This window comes from Rhinatrema bivittatum, chromosome 11, assembly GCF_901001135.1.
Source record: "Rhinatrema bivittatum chromosome 11, aRhiBiv1.1, whole genome shotgun sequence".
NCBI classification, from domain to species: Eukaryota; Metazoa; Chordata; class Amphibia; order Gymnophiona; family Rhinatrematidae; genus Rhinatrema; species Rhinatrema bivittatum.
The window spans coordinates 52,795,042-52,818,747 of record NC_042625.1 but is presented as its reverse complement, the minus strand read 5'-3'; the positions used below and the strand labels follow the sequence as shown (position 1 = coordinate 52,818,747).

General features: G+C 51.4%; 1 protein-coding gene across 10 annotated transcripts in view; it reads left to right on the top strand.

Annotated features, from left to right (window-relative positions):
• DEPDC5 (DEP domain containing 5) overlaps window positions 1-23,706 on the top strand; it is a 71,163-nt gene that overhangs the window by 41,261 nt on the left and 6,196 nt on the right. For 5 of the 10 annotated variants that reach the window (XM_029571156.1, XM_029571155.1, XM_029571158.1 and 2 more), the window contains 16 exons: window positions 316-451; window positions 1,156-1,229; window positions 9,278-9,343; window positions 11,108-11,291; window positions 11,604-11,764; window positions 13,636-13,753; window positions 13,865-14,032; window positions 14,139-14,358; window positions 14,606-14,739; window positions 15,236-15,344; window positions 17,282-17,344; window positions 19,709-19,875; window positions 20,113-20,196; window positions 21,137-21,269; window positions 23,002-23,110; window positions 23,222-23,446. In XM_029571156.1, the coding sequence (XP_029427016.1) occupies window positions 316-451; window positions 1,156-1,229; window positions 9,278-9,343; window positions 11,108-11,291; window positions 11,604-11,764; window positions 13,636-13,753; window positions 13,865-14,032; window positions 14,139-14,358; window positions 14,606-14,739; window positions 15,236-15,344; window positions 17,282-17,344; window positions 19,709-19,875; window positions 20,113-20,196; window positions 21,137-21,269; window positions 23,002-23,110; window positions 23,222-23,446 (2,151 nt within the window). Of the gene's footprint in view, window positions 1-315; window positions 457-1,155; window positions 1,288-9,277; window positions 9,344-11,107; window positions 11,292-11,603; window positions 11,765-13,635; window positions 13,754-13,864; window positions 14,033-14,138; window positions 14,359-14,605; window positions 14,740-15,235; window positions 15,345-17,281; window positions 17,345-19,708; window positions 19,876-20,112; window positions 20,197-21,136; window positions 21,270-23,001; window positions 23,111-23,221; window positions 23,447-23,706 lie in introns of those variants that run through there. The other 5 variants (XM_029571159.1, XM_029571160.1, XM_029571162.1 and 2 more) reach the window with 5 other exon arrangements.

Below are 23,706 nucleotides of genomic sequence, written 5' to 3'. Positions count from 1 at the left end.
CCGCCTCCCTCTCTTCCTGTCTTCTGCCTGCCTCTTCACCTCCCTCTCTCCCTTTCTCCCACCTGCCTCCCTTTCTCCCTCTGTCTCCCGCCTGCCTCTCTCTCTCCCTCTTTCCCAATCTTCCACCTGCCTCCTCGCCTTCCTCTATCCCGCCTGCCTCCTTTCTCCTGCTGCCTTTTCTCGGCCTCCTCTCTATACAATGCCTGACTCTCTCTCTTCTTTCCCTGGGAGTGAGCTGCTTCTCTGTGTGTCTGGGGTCTGCTCTACTTTTTTTTCTGCAGTTTGAGGCACAACTGACTGCTCATGCTTTAACAGGGCCATCCGGAGAGGCGATTCAAATCCACCATCAGACACGTCAGAACATGGCGGAGCTGCAGGGCGATGGCCAGCGAGACCCTGCGCACTCCTCAGCTGAACTACTTGAGCTGGCTTACCACGAGGCCACAGGCAGGTGAGGTAATAAGAACCAAGACCTGGCCTCCAAACTGAGGCATATCCCAGGACAACCCCAGCCCCCATAGTGAAAGGATGGGGAGCTGGTGAAGTTCTCTGTATGAGGGAGGATGAGGAGGGCCACTGCCATCCCTAGCATGATTGGTGGGAGGCAATGCAGCCTCTGTCTTGAGGGGGGTAGTGAAGAAAGATGATACAGCCTACTGTGTTGGAAAGTGGAGTGAGGTCAGTACAGCTGATGATGTGAAAGGGGTGACTGCAGCCTGTGATGGAGGGATGGGGTGAAGGCTGGTGCATCCTGTAGGGAGGGGAGAGGGGGAATGGCTGCGAGGATGGTGGGGTTTTAACTGCAGCCCATGCATTAGAGTGGGGGTAGTGCAGCATGTGGTGAAGGAGACTGACTGTAGCTGTAGCCCATTAGAAGGTGGTGGAGGGAAGGACAACTGCAGACCTTGGTGTGAGAGGGCAAGGGGAGGAGCCATTGTGAGAATGTTGTAACAGGACATTGTGTGAAGGGTTTAGAGGGAGTGACTGCAACTCGAAGCACTGGGGGGGTTATATGGTCATGAGGCCTCAGGGATTCTTGGAGCTTGGATCTTCCCTTCTCAGATCAAGTGAGGAATGAGTTTGCCCCTCCCTTCATACTCTGACCTTCTCTACTGGTAGATTGTGACCCTTGCTCCTCACACACTTCTTTTGCAGGCATGCTGTCTCCTTTGTCGGGAGTGGAAGGATGGAAGAGTTTCCCACCACGGTAGTCGGCAGCCAAAGTGCAGGTGATGAAACCAGGAGCTGGGGAGAAAGGACAAGAGATGGAGCAGGAAACAGATATAGGTGGATAAAGTGTGGGGTGCAGGGGATGGGAAGGAGAGAGGTGTATAGGGGATGAAGAGAGACCGAGGGGAAGCTGGGAACGAGATGGAGAGGGAGTGCTGGGGATGGTGTACCGGGGGGATAGCCTCCCTCCTCCTGACAATTTTCGAATAATTAGTTATAAAGATTCTGTATTTCACTTACAGTCTAAAGTTAGAGATTATCTTGGATTCTGTCCTCCAGATAGAGACTTGAGTAACTGCAGAAGTTTTATCTGCACTAAAGGCTGCTCAGGTAGAGACCAGAGGACTTCAGAACGGTAATGCAAGGAGCAGTTCCAAGTCATTTGGACTATCGCAATTCTGTCTACATTGGGCTCCTAAAGAGAGAATTTGGGAGATTGCAGCCAAATTTTGCATCACTCTAAAGATAGTTACAGGCAGTAAGCCAGGAGTCAGAGCCTGTCCATTGCTGCCTTCTAGTCTCCCTGCAGGTGAGATTTAACATTCTTTGCCTGCTTTTTCCTGCTCTAAGGGAAAATTAACCGAGTTTTATGCACATAAATTATGTGTGTAAATCTCAGATTTCTGCAGACAAGTCAGAGCTGTGCTAGGCAGTGGGTGGGGGCGGGGAAAGCATTTACATGTATGCAGGTGAATTTTCAAATATTTATGTAACAAATAGTATGTAACATATTACTGTAGTTATTTTCAAAAGTCACTTGCAAGGGTAACTTGCATTTACACATGGAAAACCCAGTTTTAACCATGTAAATGCGTTTTAAAAATAGGCCCATATGTTTTCTGAAAGTATGCATGTAAATGGCACACAGACTGTTAAATCTGTTCCAACAGTTTGAAAATTCAGGCATGTACAAAGTGCATCTGTGGACTGTTAGAAGAAATAGGGACTGGATCTGCGTCTGTCAGTGTTTCCTGGGTACACTATGCTCCAGCCAAGTAAAAAATGTCACTGTTGCTTGCTCAAAGCTAGAAAGTGTAATTTTGTTGGTTATTAAAATTACACTTTCTGGCATTGTATATTGCTGTAAATTACATTAATGATGTATAAGTGAAACCACAGTATAGGAAAATTGGTTCTTACCTGCTAATTTTCGTTTGTAGTACCACAGATCAGTCCAGACTCCTGGGTTTTGCCTCCCTTCCAGCAGATGGAGACAGAGAAAGTTTTACTGACACTGCCACCTAACCTCATGTGCCACCTGCAGCTCCTCAGTATTGAACTGTATCAAAGCCTAAGATAAAAAAATTCATCAAAAAACTAACTTATTTCTTTTAAAAACAATCTGTATCATAGAAAAAACAGAAAATAGACGAACAGCAGATGGAGACAGAGAAAGGTTTACTGACACTGTCACTTAACCTAGTGTGCAACCTGCAGTCCGTCAGTATTGACCTGTACCCAAATATCCCAAAATACAATGCAACCTATCAAACATCTCCCGCCAAATGAGCAGGAGGAAAAGGAATCACTTAATCTGAATGACCTTTTTAACATTATAAGTCAGAATGAGCAACCATTACCTGAGCCAGAAAAACCCAATTGAAAATGCTTGAGTTTATATACAAAAAACCCCACAGATCGAGCGGACTGTCCAAACCTGGGTGGGACTCTGGACTGATCTGTGGTACTGCAGGAATGAAAATTAGCTGTTAAGAACCAATTTTCCTTTCCCTGTATGTACCCAGATCAGTCCAGACTCCTGGGATGTACAAAGCTTCCCTAAACTGGGTGGGATTGCGAGAGCCCCGCTCGAAGCATGCTTTCACCAAAGCTCCTAGACTCTGGTGCCTGGACATCCAGACAATCATGCCTGGAGAAAGGGTGCAATCACTTCCAAGTAGCCGCCCTACAAATCTCTTGTGGTGACACTAACTGACATTCAGCCCAGGATGCCGCTTGCGACCGAGTCGAGTGAGCTCTCAGACCCTGAGGTACTGACAGTCCCATGCAAATGTACACCAGATCTATGGCCTCCTTCAACCACCATGCTATAGTCACTTTTTTGAAGCCTTCTGCCCTTTCTTTGCACCACTCAAGAGAATGAAAAGATGATCGGACACTCTAAAGCTATTAGTGTCCTCCAGATACAGATGAGCCAGACATAGTGGGCCGTCCACTGCGAAATTGATTAATCCGTGAACCACGGCCGACGAGGCCATTTTGGCGTAACCAGAACTACTTGCCCCGGATGAATCTCTATTCTTCGCAAGACCTTGCCCACTAGTGGCCACGGTGGGAACTCATACAAGAGAATTCCCTGTGGCTACGGGAGGACTAAGGCATCGACTCTTTCTGCCCCATGCTTCCTTCTTCAGCTGAAGAACCACGGAGCCTTGCCATTCTTCCGCGTTGCCATGAGATCCATGCAAGGGACTCCCCACTTGCGACAAATCAGGAGCATGGCTTCCTCTAACAACTCCCACTCCCCAGCTGCTGCCGACCTGAGGAAATCCGCTTGCATGTTGTCCAACCTTGCTATGTGGGAAGCTTCTAGCATCTCCAGATAGCGCTCTGCCAGTGGACTAACTCCTGGGCCTCCTGCGCCACTGTCAGACTCTTGGTACTGCCCTGCCGGTTGATGAAAGCCACTATCGTCATATTGTCTGACAAAACTCTCACTGGCCTAACCTGAACAAGAGGCAGGAAGGCCTGCAATACTAGACACACTGCCCTCGTCTCTAGACGGATGATGAACCATTTCGTCTCCTCCAGAGACCAGTGCCCCTGTGCCACTTGAGCCTGACATCCAGCCCCCCAACCAGAGAGACTGGTATTGGTTGTGACTACTATCCAGTGTGAGACCTCCAAGGCCATCCCACGGCCCAGAGTGTCCCAACACAGCCACCAATCCAGACTTGACCTGGTGCTTTCTGTAAGAGGCAGTGGTATATGAAATTGCTCCAATACTGGGATCCACCTGGAGAACAAGGCCAACTGAAATGGACACATATGAGTGAAAGCCCAAGGGACCAATTCCAAAGTGGAAGCCATAGACCCAAGAACCTGCAGATAATCCCAGACCCTGGGAACCACCCTGCCGTCGCTGGAACTTGACAATACGCTCTGTATGTGTATGGATAGTATATCTTTGAGTTTCCTGTAACATATTCAGTGACCATGTGCTTTAGAGAGCCTAGTTCCGGATAGTTAACTCACTTCCTGAAAGGAGCTGACACCCTAGAGACTGTACCTGATTGGACTAAAAGCAAGATTCCTATTGGTGACCGGAAGAAGAAAATACACCCAGGGTGCTCGTCAGAACATTCTTATTGGACATAATGAAAAGCTTAAAAATGCTGTGCACAGTGCTGAGAGCTGAGTAGCACAGAGAGAACGCATTTGTTAACCTATTTGCTACTCCATGGAACAAATTACTTCCTCATTTCTTTGTTCCGCTTTTTCCTTTCTCTGTCTTTTTCACTAATAAACTTGCTTTTAGATCATCAACTAACTGCGGCTGCATTTCTGAAAGCTATATTTACAGCTCCTTGGTAAGAAAAACTCTCCCGAGCCTGGTGTCGAAGCGCGCTCCCAGGAATTCCAGAACTTAAGATGGCACCAGCTGGCTCTTGTGTAAACTCACAACCCAGCCCAGGGACCTTATGCGCTGCAGCACTACTGCCACCACCCAATGATAAAGGTCATTTGACTTTGCGTGAATCAACCAGTCATCCAAATAGGGATGAACCAGGATGCCCTCCTGCCAAAGAGCTGCTGCCACTACAACCATCACCTTTATAAAGGTCATCTGTGCTGTTGCCAACCCAAAAGGCAGGGCGCAAAACTGAAAATGATCTCCGAGGATCATGAACCTGAGAAACCTTTGATGGTCCAGGAGACTTGGAATGTGGAGATAACATCTCGGTCAAATTTAGAGAAGCCAAAAACTCCCCTTTGCGCACTGCAGCGATCACAGACTTCAACGTTTCCATCCAAAAACAAGGTACCTTGAGCACCATATTCACCTTGTTTAAATCCAGAATAGGATGAAAAGCGCCATCCTTCTTTGGGACCACAAAATAAATGGAATACCTTCCTGTTCCCTGCTCCTCAACTGGTACTGGGATGATGGCTCCCAACAAACGTAGATGACTTACAGTTTCTTGAACCACATGTCTTTTCTGCTCGTAAGTTCAAGAGGACCTTATGAACAAATCCTTTAATGGATGAGCAAATTCTAAAGCATAACTGTGCTCTATCACACTTAGGACTCACTGATCCGAAGTGATCTTGGCCCACTCCTCAAGAAAAAGTGTTAACCGACTTCCAATTCTTGGAAAGGAGGAGCGGGCTGGCCTCGCTTCATTGGGAGGACTTAGAACCAGTACCATTTCTGATTGGTCTACAGCCTCGAAAGGACTTGCCTCCCGGCACCTTGTCTCTGATCTCCTCCCAAAGGATGAGATTTCCGGGAACGTCGGTTTGACTGGAAATGAGCCCTTGCCGAAGCGACACCTCTTTCAGCCTTTGGCTTGTACTCTGGTAGCTTGTGCCCTTTAGTCTCTCCAAGAAGCTTCACAAGCTCCTCCCAAGTCCTCACCAAAAATCAGCTTCTCCTTTAAAGGAAGCAATCCCAACTGAGACTTAGACCAAACATCCGCAGACTATTTCCTTAACCACAGAAGCCTTCTAGCGGAGACTGCAGACATCATAGATTAAGAGGAAGTGCATATGAGATCATATAAAGCATTCGCACCATAGGCCATCATGGCTTCCAGCTTCTCGGCCTGCTTTGCGTCCTCCGGGGATAACGACTTATCAGATTCCAATTGCTGAACCTAGCGCAATCCAGCCTGGAGCATAAAACTGCTACATACAGCAGCGTGAATGCCCAATGCTGACACCTCAGAAATCTTCTTGAGATGTACTTCCAACTTCCTATCCTGCGCCTCCAATCCCACAACCGGAATTGTTGTCTTCTTTGTCACTGCCGAAACCAAAGCATCCACCTTCAACATCCGCAAAAGATCCAAAGTGTCTTCCGACAATGGATACAGCTTTTCCATGGCTCTGCCAGCCTTCAAATCCATATCTGGAGTCTCCCACACCCGAAGCACTAATGCCTTCACTGGTCCCGTCAAGCCCCGCATGACCGGATCCACTCCCTCGTGGTCTGAATCAGCCTGGGGCTCTTTAATACCCAGTTCATTTAGGACACATGGTATTGAGGGCCACAATTCCTCCTGGTGAAAAGGACGACCCACCTTTGGATAATCTCCCTCCATCGAGGGTGCTTGATCTCAAACGTCATCTGGGTCTGCTCTGCCCAAATGAGGATCTATCCCAGGTGGATCTCCAGCCAGAGGATCATCAGTTTCCGAGCTCTCTGAACTATGATCTGCATTCCCTGAATGCAATTGATGTTCCTGCATTTGGCTCGATCTGGTCACCCCACCAGATCGAGCCAAATGCAGCCTCTTGGCCAGAACTGGCTCCTGCAGGTCCACTGGCTTGGGAAGCCGCCCTTGAGGCCAGAAAAGCCTTATGCATAAGCAGAACAAAATCCAGGGAAAAATCCCCTGAGTCATCTGGATCCTGCTCCAGGAGGTCTGCCGCCTCCTCCCCCAGCAGAGGATCCTGGGACTCCCAGGGCTCTGAGGGCTTCGATCCGCTGGCGACATCGGTGGGGGCAGGGCAGCGCCCTTGTAGGCCCTGTCAGTCACAGCAGCAAAAGAAGATAAAAGGGCCACTGTTCCCACTGAAACCGGGAAAACACTTTCAGGCTGCTTGGCTCTCCCCGCAGAGGATTGCTGCCTTTCCAAGGCTCCCTTAGCGCTCCTCGAGCTGCCTTCTGCTCCGGAGATCCAGCAGGAGCAAGTGCCAGTAAGAGAAAGGCACACATGTATTTCCCCACCCGCTGCGCACTGCTTGCCTCGCGGTATGGCTGTGAAAATACTTCTTTTTTTTTTTTTTTACAACCACTGCACCAGCTCGCTCGTACCAACACCACAAGAACCAGCCTCAAGCGTGCCTGACGTCCCCGAAGCAGTATGCCGTGAAGCACTCGACCGGCACAACAAAAAGCAAATAAAAACTGAGGCCTTTTATTTTTATTTTTTGTAAACTTTATACAAAAGACTTCCCTTTTGTGGCTACAGGCTGTGGCTGTCCTCCTGTAGGAGGGAGGAGAGGGAACTGGCCCCACCAGTTATCTCCCCCCTCAGCGGATCAAGGATCCAGACAGACCCAGGGGTTCCCAACCCCTCCCGAGGAATACTGACAGACTGCAGGTGGCACACCAAGTTAAGTGATGGAAGGGAGGCAAAATCCAGGAGTCTGGACTGATCTGGGTACGTACAGGGAATAAATATTTTGCATTGGAAAGCAATTTTTAATTAAATCACTTTGGGTGTACAGAAACTGAGGAGAGAGCTGGGAGCAAGATGGAGAAGGAGATTTCTTTAGTGTAACAGAGATAGGAAGGAGAAAGGAGGAGGTTTGCAGGTGGGGAGTAGGGAGGATGGTAGTTTGGGGTAGGATGAGACTTCATATGACATTTAAATAAGAACATCAGAAGTGCCACCCTAGGTCACATCTACGGAGCATGGAGCCCAGCATCCTGTACATAAGAACATAAGAAGTGCCGCGCTGGGTCAGACCAATGGTGCATGGAGCCCATCATCCTGTGCATAAGAACATAAGAAGTGCTGTGCTGGGTCAGACCAATGGTGCATGGAGCCCAGCATCCTGTACATAAGAACATAAGAAGTGCTGTGCTGGGCCAGACCAATGGTGCATGGAGCCCTGCATCCTGTACATAAGAACATAAGAAGTGCCGTGCTGGGTCAGACCAATGGTGCATGGAGCCCAGCATCCTGTCCATAAGAACATAAGAAGTGCCGTGCTGGGTCAGACCAATGGTGCATGGAGCCCAGCATCCTGTCCATAAGAACATAAGAAGTGCCGTGCTGGGTCAGACCAATGATGCATGGAGCCCTGCATCCTGTACATAAGAACATAAGAAGTGCCGTGCTGGGTCAGACCGATGGTGCATGGAGCCCAGCATCCTGTACATAAGAACATAAGAAGTGCCGTGCTGGGTCAGACCGATGGTGCATGGAGCCCAGCATCCTGTACATAAGAACATAAGAAGTGCCGCGCTGGGTCAGACCAATGGTGCATGGAGCCCAGCATCCTGTACATAAGAACATAAGAAGTGCCGTGCTGGGTCAGACCAATGGTGCATGGAGCAGTGGCCTGGATTGGCCACTGTTGGAAACAGGATGCTGGGCTTGATGGACCCTTGGTCTGACCCAGTATGGCATTTTCTTATGTTCTTCTTATGTTCTTATGAGCCCTGCATCCTGTACATAAGAACATAAGAAGTGCCATGCTGGGTCAGACCAATGGTGCACGGAGCCCTGCATCCTGTTTCTGACTGTGGCCAGTTCAGGTCACCTGGAAGTACCTGGCAGATCCTAATGGGAATTCCACGACTTGTTGTTTATTCCCAGTAGTAAGCGGTGGTGATCCCCCATATCTGCCTGGCTAATAATTCTTAATGGTGCTGCTCTTCAGAAACGTTTCCAAACCTTTTTTAAACCTGGATCACAACCTCCAGCAACAAATCGACAGCTTTTGTGCGTTGGCTGAAAAAACACTTTTGTAAGCCTGCTACCAGTTAATTTCAAGGGCTGACCCCTATCCCAAGTACTATTTGAAAGGATAAATGACTGTTCCCTGTTAACTTCTTCTACCCTGCTCATAATTTTATAAGCCTCCATCCTAACCCCTGCCTTTTCCCCAGCTGAACTGTTTAGCTTTTCTCCGTAAGGGAGCTGCTCCATCCCCTTTATCATTCTGTTGCCCTCCCTTGTACCTTTTCTAATTTTGCTATATCTTTTTTGAGATGCAGTGAGCAAAACTGCACACAATACCCAAGGTGCGGCGGCACCATGGAGCGATACAGAGGCATTCTGATATTCTCTTTTTTTTTTTCAGAATAATTCTTAGCATTTCATTTTGCTTTTTGCCTTTTTCCTTGTAGGGATGAGTCAGAAAGCACAGCAGAAGGATTCTGTGGAGGAAAATGTCTGCAGCGCTTTAGAACACAGTGAGTTGGTGATGGATCCTGAGAGGAAGGAGGAGTAGAATCTGGGAAAGGATTGGAGCGAGGGAATATAGGGGTGAGCCAGAGACGGGTATTAGCGTGCATTGGAGAGGCTATATCTGGATGCTCCAGGGAAGGAGGAGGGTGGCTGAGGGTTCTGAAGGTACTTGAGAACAGCTGGTGATCTGAGGTTGTAGGGAGCTTTTGATGTTTTAGGGGATGGTTAGAGGTTCTAGGTTGATGCTCTCTCAGGTAGAGGCTGTATCTGAATGTAACAGGAGAGAGGGAATAGCAGAGAGCCTGTGCCTGGATGTTTTGGTGAGGAGGGGTGGCAGAAAGCAAGTTTCAGCTGAGTACTCTAGGGTAGTGAGTGGGAGATTGGAGCTGTATCTGGAAATGGGGGAGTGGCAAAAGGTATTTGTGGATATTCTGGAGGAAAGGATAACTGTCTGGATGTTGTGGAGGAGATGGACTAGAGCTAGATGCTCTTGGGTGGGGTTGGGGTTTGCAAATGGATACTGCAGGTAGGGGGAGAGTAAGGGGAGGGGGCATAAGGCCTATGGCCTATATATAGATATTCTGGAGCTGGAAGAGAGTACTCTGGAGCAGCAGTGGGCTGGGAGCGCTGTACCTGGATGCTCTGGGGGCAGCAGTGGGGGAGGAGCGGGAGGAGGATGGGGACTGCAGCTGGCTCTCTGAAGCATCAGGGAGGAAGGAGCTGCATATGTATACTGTGGGGGGAATGGTGCAGAGATTGCAGCTAGAGATTGGGGAGCAGTGGGGAGGAAGGTGAAAGCCTTTACATGTATCCTAAAAGGTAGTGGGGAGGAGAGGGACTGTGCCTGGGATGGAGTACGTTTCCTGGAAACTCTGCGTGTGAGAAAGGGGCTGCAACTAGATACTCTGAGAGGGTGGGGCTCTTGGCTCCTCTTGTAGTAACAGCTGGGCTCATTCCCTGTACGTACTCTGATCAGTCCAGACTGTTGGGTTATGCCTCCCATCCAGCAGATGGAGACAGAGAAGTTTTTGACTGACACTGCAATATACTCTGAAGTGCCACATGCAGACCATCAGTATTTCTCTGTCTCCAGCGGTGGAGGTGCTTAACCTGCAGTCTGACTGACAAAAAAAAAAGAAAACTAGATCAAATTATTTTTTGTTTCACCAAGAAGAGTTAGGAAGATTTTACTACCTCCAGAGGGTTGTAGGTCCTGGTGGGACCATCCCCTCTGGTATTAGAGGCCCCTGAGCAGAGGGTCGGGGACCTTCCCTTGCTCCAGCCGGTCAGGGTTGATACCGGGGAGCCCGGCTCACTCACCCTGCGAGGGACCTGTACCCTGAGAGCCACAGTTTCCATTTCAGAATTACTTTAGGAATTGTCTGTTTGCTGTGATGAGAATGGGAGACTGATGTGCCCCCTCCCCCCACCCCTTTTCTCCGCTGGCCTTATTCTGGGGTGGGGGATAGCAGGCTCTGGCTCTTTTCTCTGTGCTTGGAATTTTCAGTTTTAATGTTTAATAATGATAATTTCAGCTGCTGTACGCGCCTCAGCACCCTTTGTCTGCCGTGCATTAATCAAAAGCTGAATATGGAGCATGTCACTGCATTGTTAACAAATGCTCTCTCTCTCTCTCTCTCTCCCCCCCCCCCCCCCCTCTCTCTCTCTCCTTTGCCCACATACTGATAATCTGCACCACTGCGCACTCTTCTCTTTCCCTGCTTCTCACTCTCCTGGACACTTGCCCTTTTGCTGCGCCTGTGGGGTAGTTCTGACATTGTCTGCTCCCCCTGTAGTGCCAGGCTTCTGTTGTACAGTGGGGGTGGACTGGAAGTCCCTCACTACCCCAGCCTGTCTGCCTCTCACCACGGATTACTTCCCCGATCGGCAGAGCCTTCAGAACGATTACACGGAGGGCTGCTACGACCTGCTCCCCGAAGCGGATCCGGACAGGTGGGCATTGCTGGCTTTAGGGATGTGTGGGCAGACGATGCCTGGGAATCTGAAAGGGGCATTCCAGGTACACGAGAAAGTATCTGTAACAGGCAGGAGGTGAAAATGTTCTTTTGATGTGGTTTTGTTTTGTTTTTTTGCCAGGCATGACAGAAGCCCCTGAACATAGTTCTGTTATCAGATGTTGGTGCAGCCTCCTCTTAATATTTAGGGATTTTCCTATCCCAAGGAATAAAGCAGGAGGTTCCCCTCAGAAGCTCTCTCCCAGTTCAGGGCCCAGATGTTACTTTAGTTTTCTCTCTTCCTTCACAGGAGAGATGAGGAAGCTGCACAGATGAGTGCTCAGCAGGTGTTTGAGGAATTCATTTGTCAGCGTCTCATGCAGGGATATCAGATCATTGTTCAAAGCAAGCCTCAGAAAGCCAACACTGCTGGACCACCACCTCTCAGCAGTAGCCCCCTGTATAGCCGAGGTAAGAGCCTGTGCTGACCCCTGTCTGCTCCTGCTCCCAGCATTAGTGCCCACCCCCCAGTTCAGCCAATGCAAGAGCTTGCACTGGCCCCTCTCTGCTCCCCCTCTCAGCAGCAGCCCCCTGTATAGCTGAGGTAAGAGCTTGCACTGGCCCCTCTCTGCTCCCCCTCTCAGCAGCAGCCCCCTGTATAGCCGAGGGAAGAGCCTGCGCTGACCCCTGTCTGCTCCCCCTCTCTGCAGCAGCCCCCTGTATAGCCGAGCTAAGAGCCTGCGCTGACCCCTCTCTGCTCCCCCTCTCTGCAGCAGCCCCCTGTATAGCCGAGGTAAGAGCCCGCGCTGACCCCTGTCTGCTCCCCCTCTCAGCAGCAGCCCCCTGTATAGCCGAGGTAAGAGCCCGCGCTGATCCCTGTCTGCTCCCCCTCTCAGCAGCAGCCCCCTGTATAGCCGAGGTAAGAGCCCGCGCTGACCCCTGTCTGCTCCCCCTCTCTGCAGCAGCCCCCTGTATAGCCGAGGTAAGAGCCCGCGCTGACCCCTGTCTGCTCCCCCTCTCTGCAGCAGCCCCCTGTATAGCCGAGGTAAGAGCCCGCGCTGACCCCTGTCTGCTCCCCCTCTCTGCAGCAGCCCCCTGTATAGCCGAGGTAAGAGCCCGCGCTGACCCCTGTCTGCTCCCCCTCTCTGCAGCAGCCCCCTGTATAGCCGAGGTAAGAGCCCGCGCTGACCCCTGTCTGCTCCCCCTCTCTGCAGCAGCCCCCTGTATAGCCGAGGTAAGAGCCCGCGCTGACCCCTGTCTGCTCCCCCTCTCTGCAGCAGCCCCCTGTATAGCTGAGGTAAGAGCCCGCGCTGACCCCTGTCTGCTCCCCCTCTCTGCAGCAGCCCCCTGTATAGCCGAGGTAAGAGCCTGCGCTGACCCCTGTCTGCTCCCCCTCTCTGCAGCAGCCCCCTGTATAGCCGAGGTAAGAGCCTGCGCTGACCCCTCTCTGCTCCCCCTCTCTGCAGCAGCCCCCTGTATAGCTGAGGTAAGAGCCCGCGCTGACCCCTCTCTGCAGCAGCCCCCTGTATAGCCGAGGTAAGAGCCTACGCTGACCCCTCTCTGCTCCCCCTCTCTGCAGCAGCCCCCTGTATAGCTGAGGTAAGAGCCTGCGCTGACCCCTGTCTGCTCCCCCTCTCTGCAGCAGCCCCCTGTATAGCCGAGGTAAGAGCCCGCGCTGACCCCTCTCTGCTCCCCCTCTCAGCAGCAGCCCCCTGTATAGCCGAGGTAAGAGCCTGCGCTGACCCCTCTCTGCTCCCCCTCTCAGCAGCAGCCCCCTGTATAGCCGAGGTAAGAGCCTGCGCTGACCCCTCTCTGCTCCCCCTCTCTGCAGCAGCCCCCTGTATAGCCGAGGTAAGAGCCTGCGCTGACCCCTCTCTGCTCCCCCTCTCTGCAGCAGCCCCCTGTATAGCCGAGGTAAGAGCCCGCGCTGACCCCTCTCTGCTCCCCCTCTCAGCAGCAGCCCCCTGTATAGCCGAGGTAAGAGCCTGCGCTGACCCCTCTCTGCTCCCCCTCTCAGCAGCAGCCCCCTGTATAGCCGAGGTAAGAGCCTGCGCTGACCCCTCTCTGCTCCCCCTCTCTGCAGCAGCCCCCTGTATAGCCGAGGTAAGAGCCTGCGCTGACCCCTCTCTGCTCCCCCTCTCTGCAGCAGCCCCCTGTATAGCCGAGGTAAGAGCCTGCGCTGACCCCTCTCTGCTCCCCCTCTCTGCAGCAGCCCCCTGTATAGCCGAGGTAAGAGCCTGCGCTGACCCCTCTCTGCTCCCCCTCTCAGCAGCAGCCCGCCTTGCATAGCAGAGGGAAGAGCCTGCGCTGACCCCCTCTGTTGCCGTTTTTATTATGATTAGGCCTTGTGTCTCGGAACCGAGCTGAGGAGGAGGATCAGTACTGGCTGAGCATGGGCCGCACCTTCCATAAAGTGACCCTGAAGGACAAGATCATCACTGTCACCAGATACCTGCCAAAGTGAGTGTAAACCTTTGCAGAGAAGCCCAGGGCTGCCACTGCCTTCCTCTGTGCTCTGGGTGTCGTTGGCGGCAATACCTATCTCACAGGGTTTCTCACCGCTGCTTCCAGATACCCATATGAATCTGCCCAAATCAACTACACCTACAGCCTGTGTCCCTCTCACTCGGACTGTGAGTTTGTCTCCTGCTGGGTGGAGTTCTCCCATGAGCGCCTGGAGGAGTACAAATGGAATTATCTGGACCAGTACATTTGCTCTTCTGGCTCCGAGGACTTCAGGTGACTTTGCCAGGGATGGGGGGGGGGGGCCCCTCCCTGAAGGAGCTCTTGCACTGACCCTGACTATTTTTTCTCTTGTTTCCCTCCCTCCCCCCCCCCCTTCCAGTCTGATTGAGTCTCTGAAGTTCTGGAGGACGCGGTTCCTGCTTTTGCCGGCCTGCATCGGTGCCACGAAGCGCATCTCGGAGGGGGAGGCGCACTGCGATGTGTACGGGGACAGCCCACGCTCCGACAGTGAGGATGGGCAGCTGCTGGATGGCTTCATCCGCTTCATGGAGGGCCTGAACCGCATCCGCCGACGCCATCGTTCAGACCGCATCATCCGGGTCAGAGCTGGGGAGGCACCCGCTGTCAGAGGAGGATGGGGGGGGGGGGAAGAGGGGAAAGTGCCATGGCACATGCTGTCTGTTGAAGGGGGATCCTTCACCTCTGTCCCCTGGAGTCTGAAAGCTGCTCCTTGGTATTATGAATGCTGATTTTTTGGAGGGAGGGGGTGGATGGTATTTTGATCCTTCTTCCCCCCCCCCCCATTTCTCCTGTGACTTTTATACTAATTTTTGTTTATTGAATTAGAAAGGAGCAGTGATGAAAGGGCTGCAGATAAGTGCTCCGATATGCACTCACCCCCCAGAGCCAGTTGGGCCCTCCATTGGAAAGAAGGGGACCTCGGCGCTCTCAGCTCTGCTGGAGATGGATGCTAGTCAGAAGTGAGTGTTGGAGGAAGCTGGCGTAGTGTTTGTTTGGAAGGGCCCTACCCTGCCAGAGCTAGCTCGCTGATATTAGGAGCATTGCGCTTATATTTGTGTGGGTTTAGCTTCTGGGTCCCAGCCCTGTCCTAGGCTCTGCAGTTATATTAGTGTGGAGTTAGCTGCTGGGTCCCAGCCCTGTCCTCATTTCTATGATATGTTCATGCAAGGTTAGCTGCTGGGTCCCAGCCCTGTCCTAGGCTCTGCAGTTATATTAGTGTGGAGTTAGCTTCTGGGTTCCAGCTCTGTCCTCATTTCTATGGTATGTTCATGCAAGGTTAGCTGCTGGGTCCCAGTCCTGTCTGCAGTTGCATAGAGTGGGGTTAGCTCTTGGTCCCAGCCCTGTCTTCTGCTCTGCAGTTAGTGTAAATGTAATGTAAATTAATGCAGGATTAACTCCTGGGTCCCAGCCCTGTTTTTCCTGGAATAAGGAACTGCTTCTTCCTCCCTGTTTTAGGAACCCAGGTGAGCAGCAGGCTGCAGTGCATGTGGGGAAGAGCTGTGTCCAGGCCACAGATGGTAGTGGCATTGCTATTACACCCACTTATGTGGACAGCCCACGCAAGGCAAGTACAAATATGCACGGAAAACAGCAGTCAAACCTCTGCAGAAACAGCCCAGAGGAAGGTCACCTTGATATACTGAGGGTGGAGAGGAGGAGCTGGCACCTACAGGGAGAGGAAGGGAGCCTGACACACTAAGGATGGAGAGGAGGAGCTGGAATCTATAGAGAGGGGAGCCTGACACACTATATAAGGGTGGAGAGGAGGAGTTAGCACCAACAGAGAGGGGAGAGGAGCCTGATACATGCAGAGGTAAGAGGTGGAGAGCCCCACATTTATAGCAGGAGAAAAAAAGGAGTCTGTGTGATTTGAGAAGAGTGCAGGAGTTGGGCAGTGCTTCCGTTTGGAAGAGAAAGGAAAACTTGTTCTTTCCTGCTAATTTTTGTTCTTGGAATACAATGGATCAGTCCAGACTCCTGAGTTTTGCCTCCTTTCCAGCAGACGGAGACAGAGAATCGCACAGAGAGTGGGGGACTGAGATTGTCTGGGGGAGAGGAGATGGAGGGACTATGAGATTGGGAGGAGAGTGGGGGACTGAGATTGTCTGGGGGGAGGAGATTGGGGGGCTGAGAGATTGGGAGGAGAGTGGGGGGCTGAGATTGTCTGGGGGGGGAGGAGATGGAGGGACTGAGAGATTGGGAGGAGAGTGGGGGGCTGAGGTTGTCTGGGGGGGAGGAGATGGAGGGACTGAGAGATTGGGAGGAGAGTGGGGGGCTGAGATTGTCTGGGGGGGAGGAGATGGAGGGACTGAGAGATTGGGAGGAGAGTGGGGGGCTGAGATTAGGGGGGAGGAGGTGGAGGGACTGAGAGTGGGGGGCTGAGATTGTCTGGGGGGGAGGAGATGGAGGGACAGATTGGGAGGAGAGTGGGGGGCTGAGATGTCTGGGGGAAAGGAGATAGAGGGACTATGAGATTGGGAGGCGAGTGGGGGGGACTGAGATTGTCTGGGGGGGAGGAGATGGAGGGACTGAGATATTGGGAGGAGAGTGGGGGCTGAGATTGTCTGGGGGGGGAGGAGATGGAGGGACTGTGAGATTGGGAGGAGAGTGGGGGGCTGAGATTGTCTGGAGGGGGAGGAGCTGGAGGGACTGTGAGATTGGGAGGAGAGTGGGGGACTGAGATTAGGGGGGAGGAGATGGAGGGACTGAGATTGGGAGGAGAGTGGGGGGCTGAGATTAGGGGGAGGAGGTGGAGGGGCTGAGAGTGGGGGGCTGAGATTAGGGGGGAGGAGATGGAGGGACTGTGAGATTGGGAGGAGAGTGGGGAGCTGAGATTGTCTGGGGGGGAGGAGATGGAGGGACTGAGAGATTGGGAGGAGAGTGGGGGCTGAGATTGTCTGGGGGGAGGAGATTGGGGGGCTGAGATTGTCTGGGGGGGAGGAGATAGAGGGACTGAGAGATTGGGAGGAGAGTGGGGGGCTGAGATTGTCTGGGGGGGAGGAGATGGAGGGACTGAGAGATTGAGAGGAGAATGGGGGACAGATTAGGGGGGAGGAGATGGAGGGACAGATTGGGAGGAGAGTGGGGGGGCTGAGATTAGGGGGGAGGAGATGGAGGGACTGAGATTGGGAGGAGAGTGGGGGCTGAGATTAGGGGGGAGGAGATGGAGGGACTGTGAGATTGGGAGGAGAGTGGGGGGCTGAGATGGAGATGGAGTGTCCGTGTGGTTGTCTGTCTGGGGTGAGGGATTCTCCTTTACTGTCTGCTGGTTTTGATGGAAGTTTTAAGTTGCTGTATTTTTGTTTCTCTTCTCTCTCCCCCTCCTGGATATTTTCTTGCTTTCTGCCCTCTTCTCATTTTCCCTCTCCTTTCCACTCCTCCCTACCCCTGCCCCTTTCTTTCTTCCCCTCTACTCTTACTTCTCTCTACATCCCTTAAGCTCTCCCGTTCTCTCCTCCGCAGTGCTTCTAACGCTGCTCTTGCTTTTCCTTCTCATGCCAGGATGGCCCCTTCTTTATGGAATTTGTCCGTAGCCCACGTACAGCCCCCACCTTCAACCCGCAGGTCAGTGTAGTCCTAGCCCCTTCTCATCTCTTGCCATCCAGGGGTTAGACAGAGTCGCTGACTGAGGTCCTGGAGCCGAGCATGGGTTAAGGGTCAGAGAGAGATTTCCATCTGCATGCAAATGCCTGTCGTGCAGACACACGTTCACGGGATGGAGCGGGGGGGGGCCTGCATGTCCCTGGATCTTAGTGCTTGCATGCCTGTGGGTGAGAAGGGGAGGGGGTGCTTTGTATGCGCGCCCTCATTTAGTGCACTTAGCAGGGCTGGGTTGGGGAATATCCGCAGGCTCTCTTGTTTGGTGTGTGTGGTTATGGGGATGGGGGTACATGCTGCTTTGTATCTTGGAGTGGGGGAGGAGGGATCCTCTCTCGCCCTTGACCTCGGAGTGGTTTTTTTACCAGGGGTAAATGCAGCAGGCGGGGAGGGGAAGCATGACTGCTGGCAGGTGTGGATATGGGACTGGGGTTTGGACAGAATTGGCGTAATGTCTATGAACTGTAATCTGCTGGGAGTTTATTTCATAAGGCGGAAAGTCAAATCAAATACATATTCAAGTTTAGGTGCCTATTTTCAGCTAAATTTTAATTTTGGGCTTACAGAAAGACGGCACCTCGACTTTAGGCCTGTGAAATGACAGTAAGGTGCCTGTCTTCAGCCATTGTGGGGTGCCATTCTGTCGTAGACCCCAGCAGCTGCGGTTTCCTCCAGGTTCAAGCAGGAAAGTTACCTGGTTAAAGTTATCCAGATACGTTTAGGACCCAAGATCTTCCCAGCCAGACTTCCCCGGCTAACTTGATCTGTATAAAGTGACGCTGTGCCCCAGAAATGCCCTCAGCACCGCTGCTTCTTATCTGGGTAGTTTTATGCCGGCAGTGAGCTACCCAGACAAAATTCAGCTGGGGGAATATTCAAATCTCAGGTTTGTCTGGCTAACTCCAAATGTTAAATAATCAATCTGGAGCAGCTGCTCGATCGCTGAAATGTAAAAATATTGAAAACTTAAATACCGATTTATGAATTATTTGTTAGAACTGGTGTTTAACAACATTTTTTGTTAAACACCAGTTCTAACAAATAATTCATAAATCGGTATTTAAGTTTTCAATATTTTTACATTTCAGCGATCGAGCAGCTGCTCCAGATTGATTATTTGTAATTTCCAATCGCTGTATTAGTGGCATTGATTTGTTTAACTCCAAATGTTAGCCAGCCAAAAACTTGAATATTGATGGTTTTCGATAAATATTTGGATCATACTGGTAATCGTCTGGTAATCCTTCATCATATTGTAGATCTTCCAAAGCAGCAATTGATGGTTAATGATGTCGAATATTGCTGAGAAGTCAATGGAAGTGACAGCAGCAATGCATCTTTGTCTCCAGATCTTGGGTATATTAATGGTTAACAATGCTGCTTATTGCTGAGAGGTCAATGGAAGTGACAGCAGCAATGCATCTTTGTCTCAAGATCTTGGGTATATTAATGGTTAACAATGTTGCATTTTGCTGAGAGGTCAATGGAAGTGGCAGCAGCAATGCATCTTTGTCTCCAGATCTTGGGTATATTAATGGTTAACAATGTTGCATTTTGCTGAGAGGTCAATGGAAGTGACAGCAGCAATGCATCCTTGTCTCCAGATCTGGCCTCCCACAGAAGTAGAATAGTTTCAGAAACCAGCCTCTTGTTGCTGGTTCGGATTTTGAATCTGTTCAGCGTGGATGTCATCGAGGGCTGCCAGTATATTCTTGATAGTGTGATCAAATCAGATAGTCACCGGTATAAACTGTAAAACTCCTGCCTGCAGGAGGCAATCTTCTCCGAGTAACTAGTGTGCTCCTTATTCTCAGCAACTTGTCAGTTACAGCAAATTGTAAAGCAAAAGTTGATATAGGAAAAGCAGGATGTGTGGAGGAATGTATTTTTATGGCAGCAGGTTGTACCAATTTGACAAATTGTTCATGGTTTTCTGCGTTAGGTTTTACGCCTACCACCGCTGTGAAATTCTAATTAGCTTTATTGATAGTGAAATTGCTGCAGAACGGTGCTGTCTGTGGTGTTACAACCGAATGGACTCAGATGGTGGGATTGGATTCAGGACTCTCTAATCTGCTTTATTTAAAACTGGCATATGTAAAGGTCGCACCTTGATTCCTAGATACATAGTTAAGGAATAGGCAGGCTGGGAGGAAACCAAAATAGGACTGGACCCAGCAACATTTGCCAAGCTTTTGGTGTTGCATGCATGCATGCATGCAGACATAGAGGGGGGGGGGGGAACTTGCACATGCATGTGGGACGGCTCGAGGTCACATGGGCAAGGTTAGACCCGTGCTTGCTGAGTTGTGTCACTTCTGTTTGTTGCAGGTGCTAATGGATCAGGCTGTTGCTGGAATTCTCGATAGTACCAGTTCTGGCCCAGGGGTGAATGCAGCCCAGACTGCTGGCCCAGCTGCCTCTGGAATTGCTGGCTCTGGGACCATGGTTGATCCAGGACCTGCCCCAGCTGGCACAGCTGGCTTTGTGGAGGGCAGGTGAGAGCTCTGGGGAATGCGGGGCATATGGGGTCAGTTGCAGTGGAACACAGGTGGCCCTTGGCACTAAATGAACAAGATGCTAATTCCTCTCTCTGGGCCAGAACTTGTCAACATTTTTCCCATCCACACAGACTGGAGAACACCAATGAGTCTGAGCTTTCATGAAACCTCATAGGGGTGAGGGATGAAGGCTTAGACACCAGTGCTTATAGGCTCTTTCTGCTCTCTCTATAGCACTTCACAGATTTCAGGAGGTGCCAGCACACTCACGTCGTCCTCAACCTTGGTAGAGATCCTGGAAGCCATGAAGCACCCCACGTATGTTACTGTAAATCAAGGGCCACAGAGATGGAGAAGAAAGCTATGGGGAAGCTCCCAGCTCCTGCAGTCCCAGCCTCTCCCAGCAGGAGGCACTTAGGGAATAGTGCAGGACTAGGGGGGAGCTCACTGTACCTGCAGTCCCAGCCTCTCCCAGCAGGAGGCACTTAGGGAATAGTGCAGGACTAGGGGGGAGCTCACTGTACCTGCAGTCCCAGCCTCTCCCAGCAGGAGGCACTTAGGGAATAGTGCAGGACTAGGGGGGAGCTCACTGTACCTGCAGTCCCAGCCTCTCCCAGCAGGAGGCACTGTGGGGAATAGTGCATGAGTGCTGGCTGTGGGGAGCTCACTGTACCTGCAGTCCCAGCCTCTCCCAGCAGGAGGCACTGTGGGGAATAGTGCATGAGTGCTGGCTGTGGGGAGCTCACTATACCTGCAGTCCCAGCCTCTCCCAGCAGGAGGCACTGTAGGGAATAGTGCATGAGTGCTGGCTGTGGGGAGCTCACTGTACCGGCAGTCCCAGCCTCTCCCAGCAGGAGGCACTGTGGGGAATAGTGCATGAGTGCTGGCTGTGGGGAGCTCACTGTACCGGCAGTCCCAGCCTCTCCCAGCAGGAGGCACTGTGGGGAATAGTGCATGAGTGCTGGCTGTGGGGAGCTCACTGTACCTGCAGTCCCAGCCTCTCCCAGCAGGAGGCACTGTGGGGAATAGTGCATGAGTGCTGGCTGTGGGGAGTTCTCTGTACCTGCAGTCCCAGCTTCTCCCAGCAGGAGGCACTGGTTGCGGGGAAGCTCCCAGCTCCTGCAGTCCCAGCCTTTCCTAACAGGGGAATGCTTAATATTAACTTGCCATAGGGTTTTTAAATAGGTTGTGGTTGAGCATTTGCTTGCATGGTTCTTTTCTTGCTTTGTTCTCTGACTTACCTCTGGTGTGATTTCAGTACCGGGATTCAGCTGCTCTCAGAACAGAAGGGACTCTCCCCATACAGCTTCATCAGTGCCGAGGTGGTGCACTGGCTGGTAAATAATGTGGACTGGGTACAGACTCAAGTGATGGCGATGGACATCTTGCAGGTGAGGGAGGGACAGGGGAGCGGGCCAGACTGAAACCTCAAATCATATTCTTCTGCTCCTATTTCTTTCAGCACTTGAGCACACATTTCTCTTTGCCCTACTCCTTTCTTTTCTTCCTTGATACCTCCTCTTTGCGGGGATGTCTCACTTCTGGGTCCTGATGCTCACTCCAGCAAGATCTGATGTGTGTAGTCCTGACTCCATTTTTTTATAACCCCATCCCAAAACGGAATCTTCTCTTGCTGTCACCACCGCAATTATATTGCAGGCCTTTGGTCTTACCTTCCAATTTGGGGACTGAATCCCACAAACATTAGGGAACATTCCCTAAACAAATCCTCCGCTCCATGCCCACATGGCAGAGAGATCACGTGATCTTGCCTTCCCCTCGCTCTCCCAGCCACCCCAATAGCTGGCTCGTGTTCCAGAAACCTGAAACCTCTGTCCAGATGCAGCACACAGCTGGTGGTTCCGATTCCCACAGGTCTGACCAAACCAAACCCAGATCTCATTTCTTCTAAGAAGATCCTCGCATCCCCCACGTTAATTTTAGTACAGTTTAGACTGAATCATCATCGTCTATTACTGTCGCGCTCTCCCCCATGTGAGTTCAAAGCGTGTTACAGCCAGTAATGATGCGGGAATAAGTTCAGGGATATCAGTGCATCAGCCGTATAGCAGACACAAGTACAAATTCTTGAGGAAGATTGAAGAGGGGATGGTATAGGGAGTAATGCTGCTTATAAGCCCAGGGGTAACAAGGCAAGTATAGGCGGTGGTCTAAAGCTTTACAGCAGGAAGAGTGGATTTAGCAGGCAAACAGTTTGTGTAAGATTGTGGATCTGGTCAGGAGTTTGTGGGTCAGGTTGTGAGCCAAAAGCTGCAGCAAATAGCCGCTTTCTCTGAGCCCAGCAGACCAGTCCAGACAGACGTTTTTTTTCTCCCTTACCAGCAGGTGGAGACAGAGAATCAAAGCTTCGCTGTACACTGCTGCACTAAATTACTGTGCCACCTGCAGTTGTCCAGCATTCTGTCTCCAGCAGATGGCAGAGGTGTCTTATGGGCAGTCGGCTGTTCTGGTGGACAAATTGCTCATAGGAGTGGGAAGATCCATTTGGACTATCTTCCTGGTTCAGAGGGTTGGTGACCCTTGGGTGCTTGTCCTTTGCTATGGGGGGTTTGAAAGCTAGTGGTGCTGGATTCTTGGAGGAGAAGTCCATTAACGGCTATTCATCAAGTTTACTTAGGGAATAGCCACTGCTATTAATTGCATCAGTAGTATGGGGATCTTCTTAGTGTTTGGGTAATTGCCAGGTTCTTGTGGCCTGGTTTGGCCTCTGTTGGAAACAGGATGCTGGGCTTGATGGACCCTTAGTCTGAACCAGCATGGCAATTTCTTATGTTCTTATGATTCCTCTCCCTCTACTCTGATGTGGCTGCCTGATCCTGAACCCGGTCTTTGAATCGGGGAAGTGAACTTTTTCTTATTTCTCGAATCCTTTCTCTCCTTTTCTTGGTGATTTCTGGAGGAAGTTGTGAAAAAAAACACCAAGAGTCACAGCAGTGCTGTACTCGTATCTGTGCAGCTCCCACAGCAGGACAGAGAGCAAAGCAAAATGACAGATACAAAATCATTCCTTACCCAGAAATGAAGGGAAAGCCCCCTTCCGTCAGGATTTCTGCCTCTTTTCTGTCTTGGTTTATCTCACACCGAGTCTTTTTGTCTCTGCAGAAAATGCTGGATGAGCAGCTGATTGTGCACGCATCAGGCGAGGCTCTGCGCAGCTTCATTTACGGTTTCTACTTCTACAAAATAGTTGTGGACAAGGAGCAGGATCGAGGTCAGCAGCCTGCAGTTGTTAAAAGAGAGAACACTTGGGGCCCGTAGCTGGAGTGGGTGGGCAAAGCGGCAGGCTGGATACCAATAACCGCACCCACTTTGTTCCCTGCAGTGGGTCTCCAGCAGTCCAACACCTGGCACACAGCTGCAATGGATGACTTCACGGCCTTCCAGAGGAAGTGGTTTGAGGTGGCATTTGTGGCAGAAGAAGCCCTGCACTCTGAGCTGCCGGCCTTCCTGCTGCCTTGGCTGCCCAGCCGCCCGGCCTCCTACGCGAGCAGGCACAGCTCCTTCAGCCGCAGCTTCGGAGGACGCAGCCAGGCCGCTGCACTATTAGGTAGGTGAGGGGTTGGGGGGGCAGCAGCAGACCCCCCAAAAGGCTGACCTCCTTCACAGCTGCCCTGTTGAGGTTTCCACTGGGCACAGACCTAGGCTGTGAACCCAGGAGGGTGTGCATGGATAAAAAAAAACCCGCTTCACTTACACTACTCAAATCTGAGGAAGTCAAAGGTTCATCTTCCTTGTCTCTGCTTTTGAAGGAATTACAGCAGCTCTTAGCTATCTCCAAGGTACTGAGCGGAGAGGATGACAAAGTGG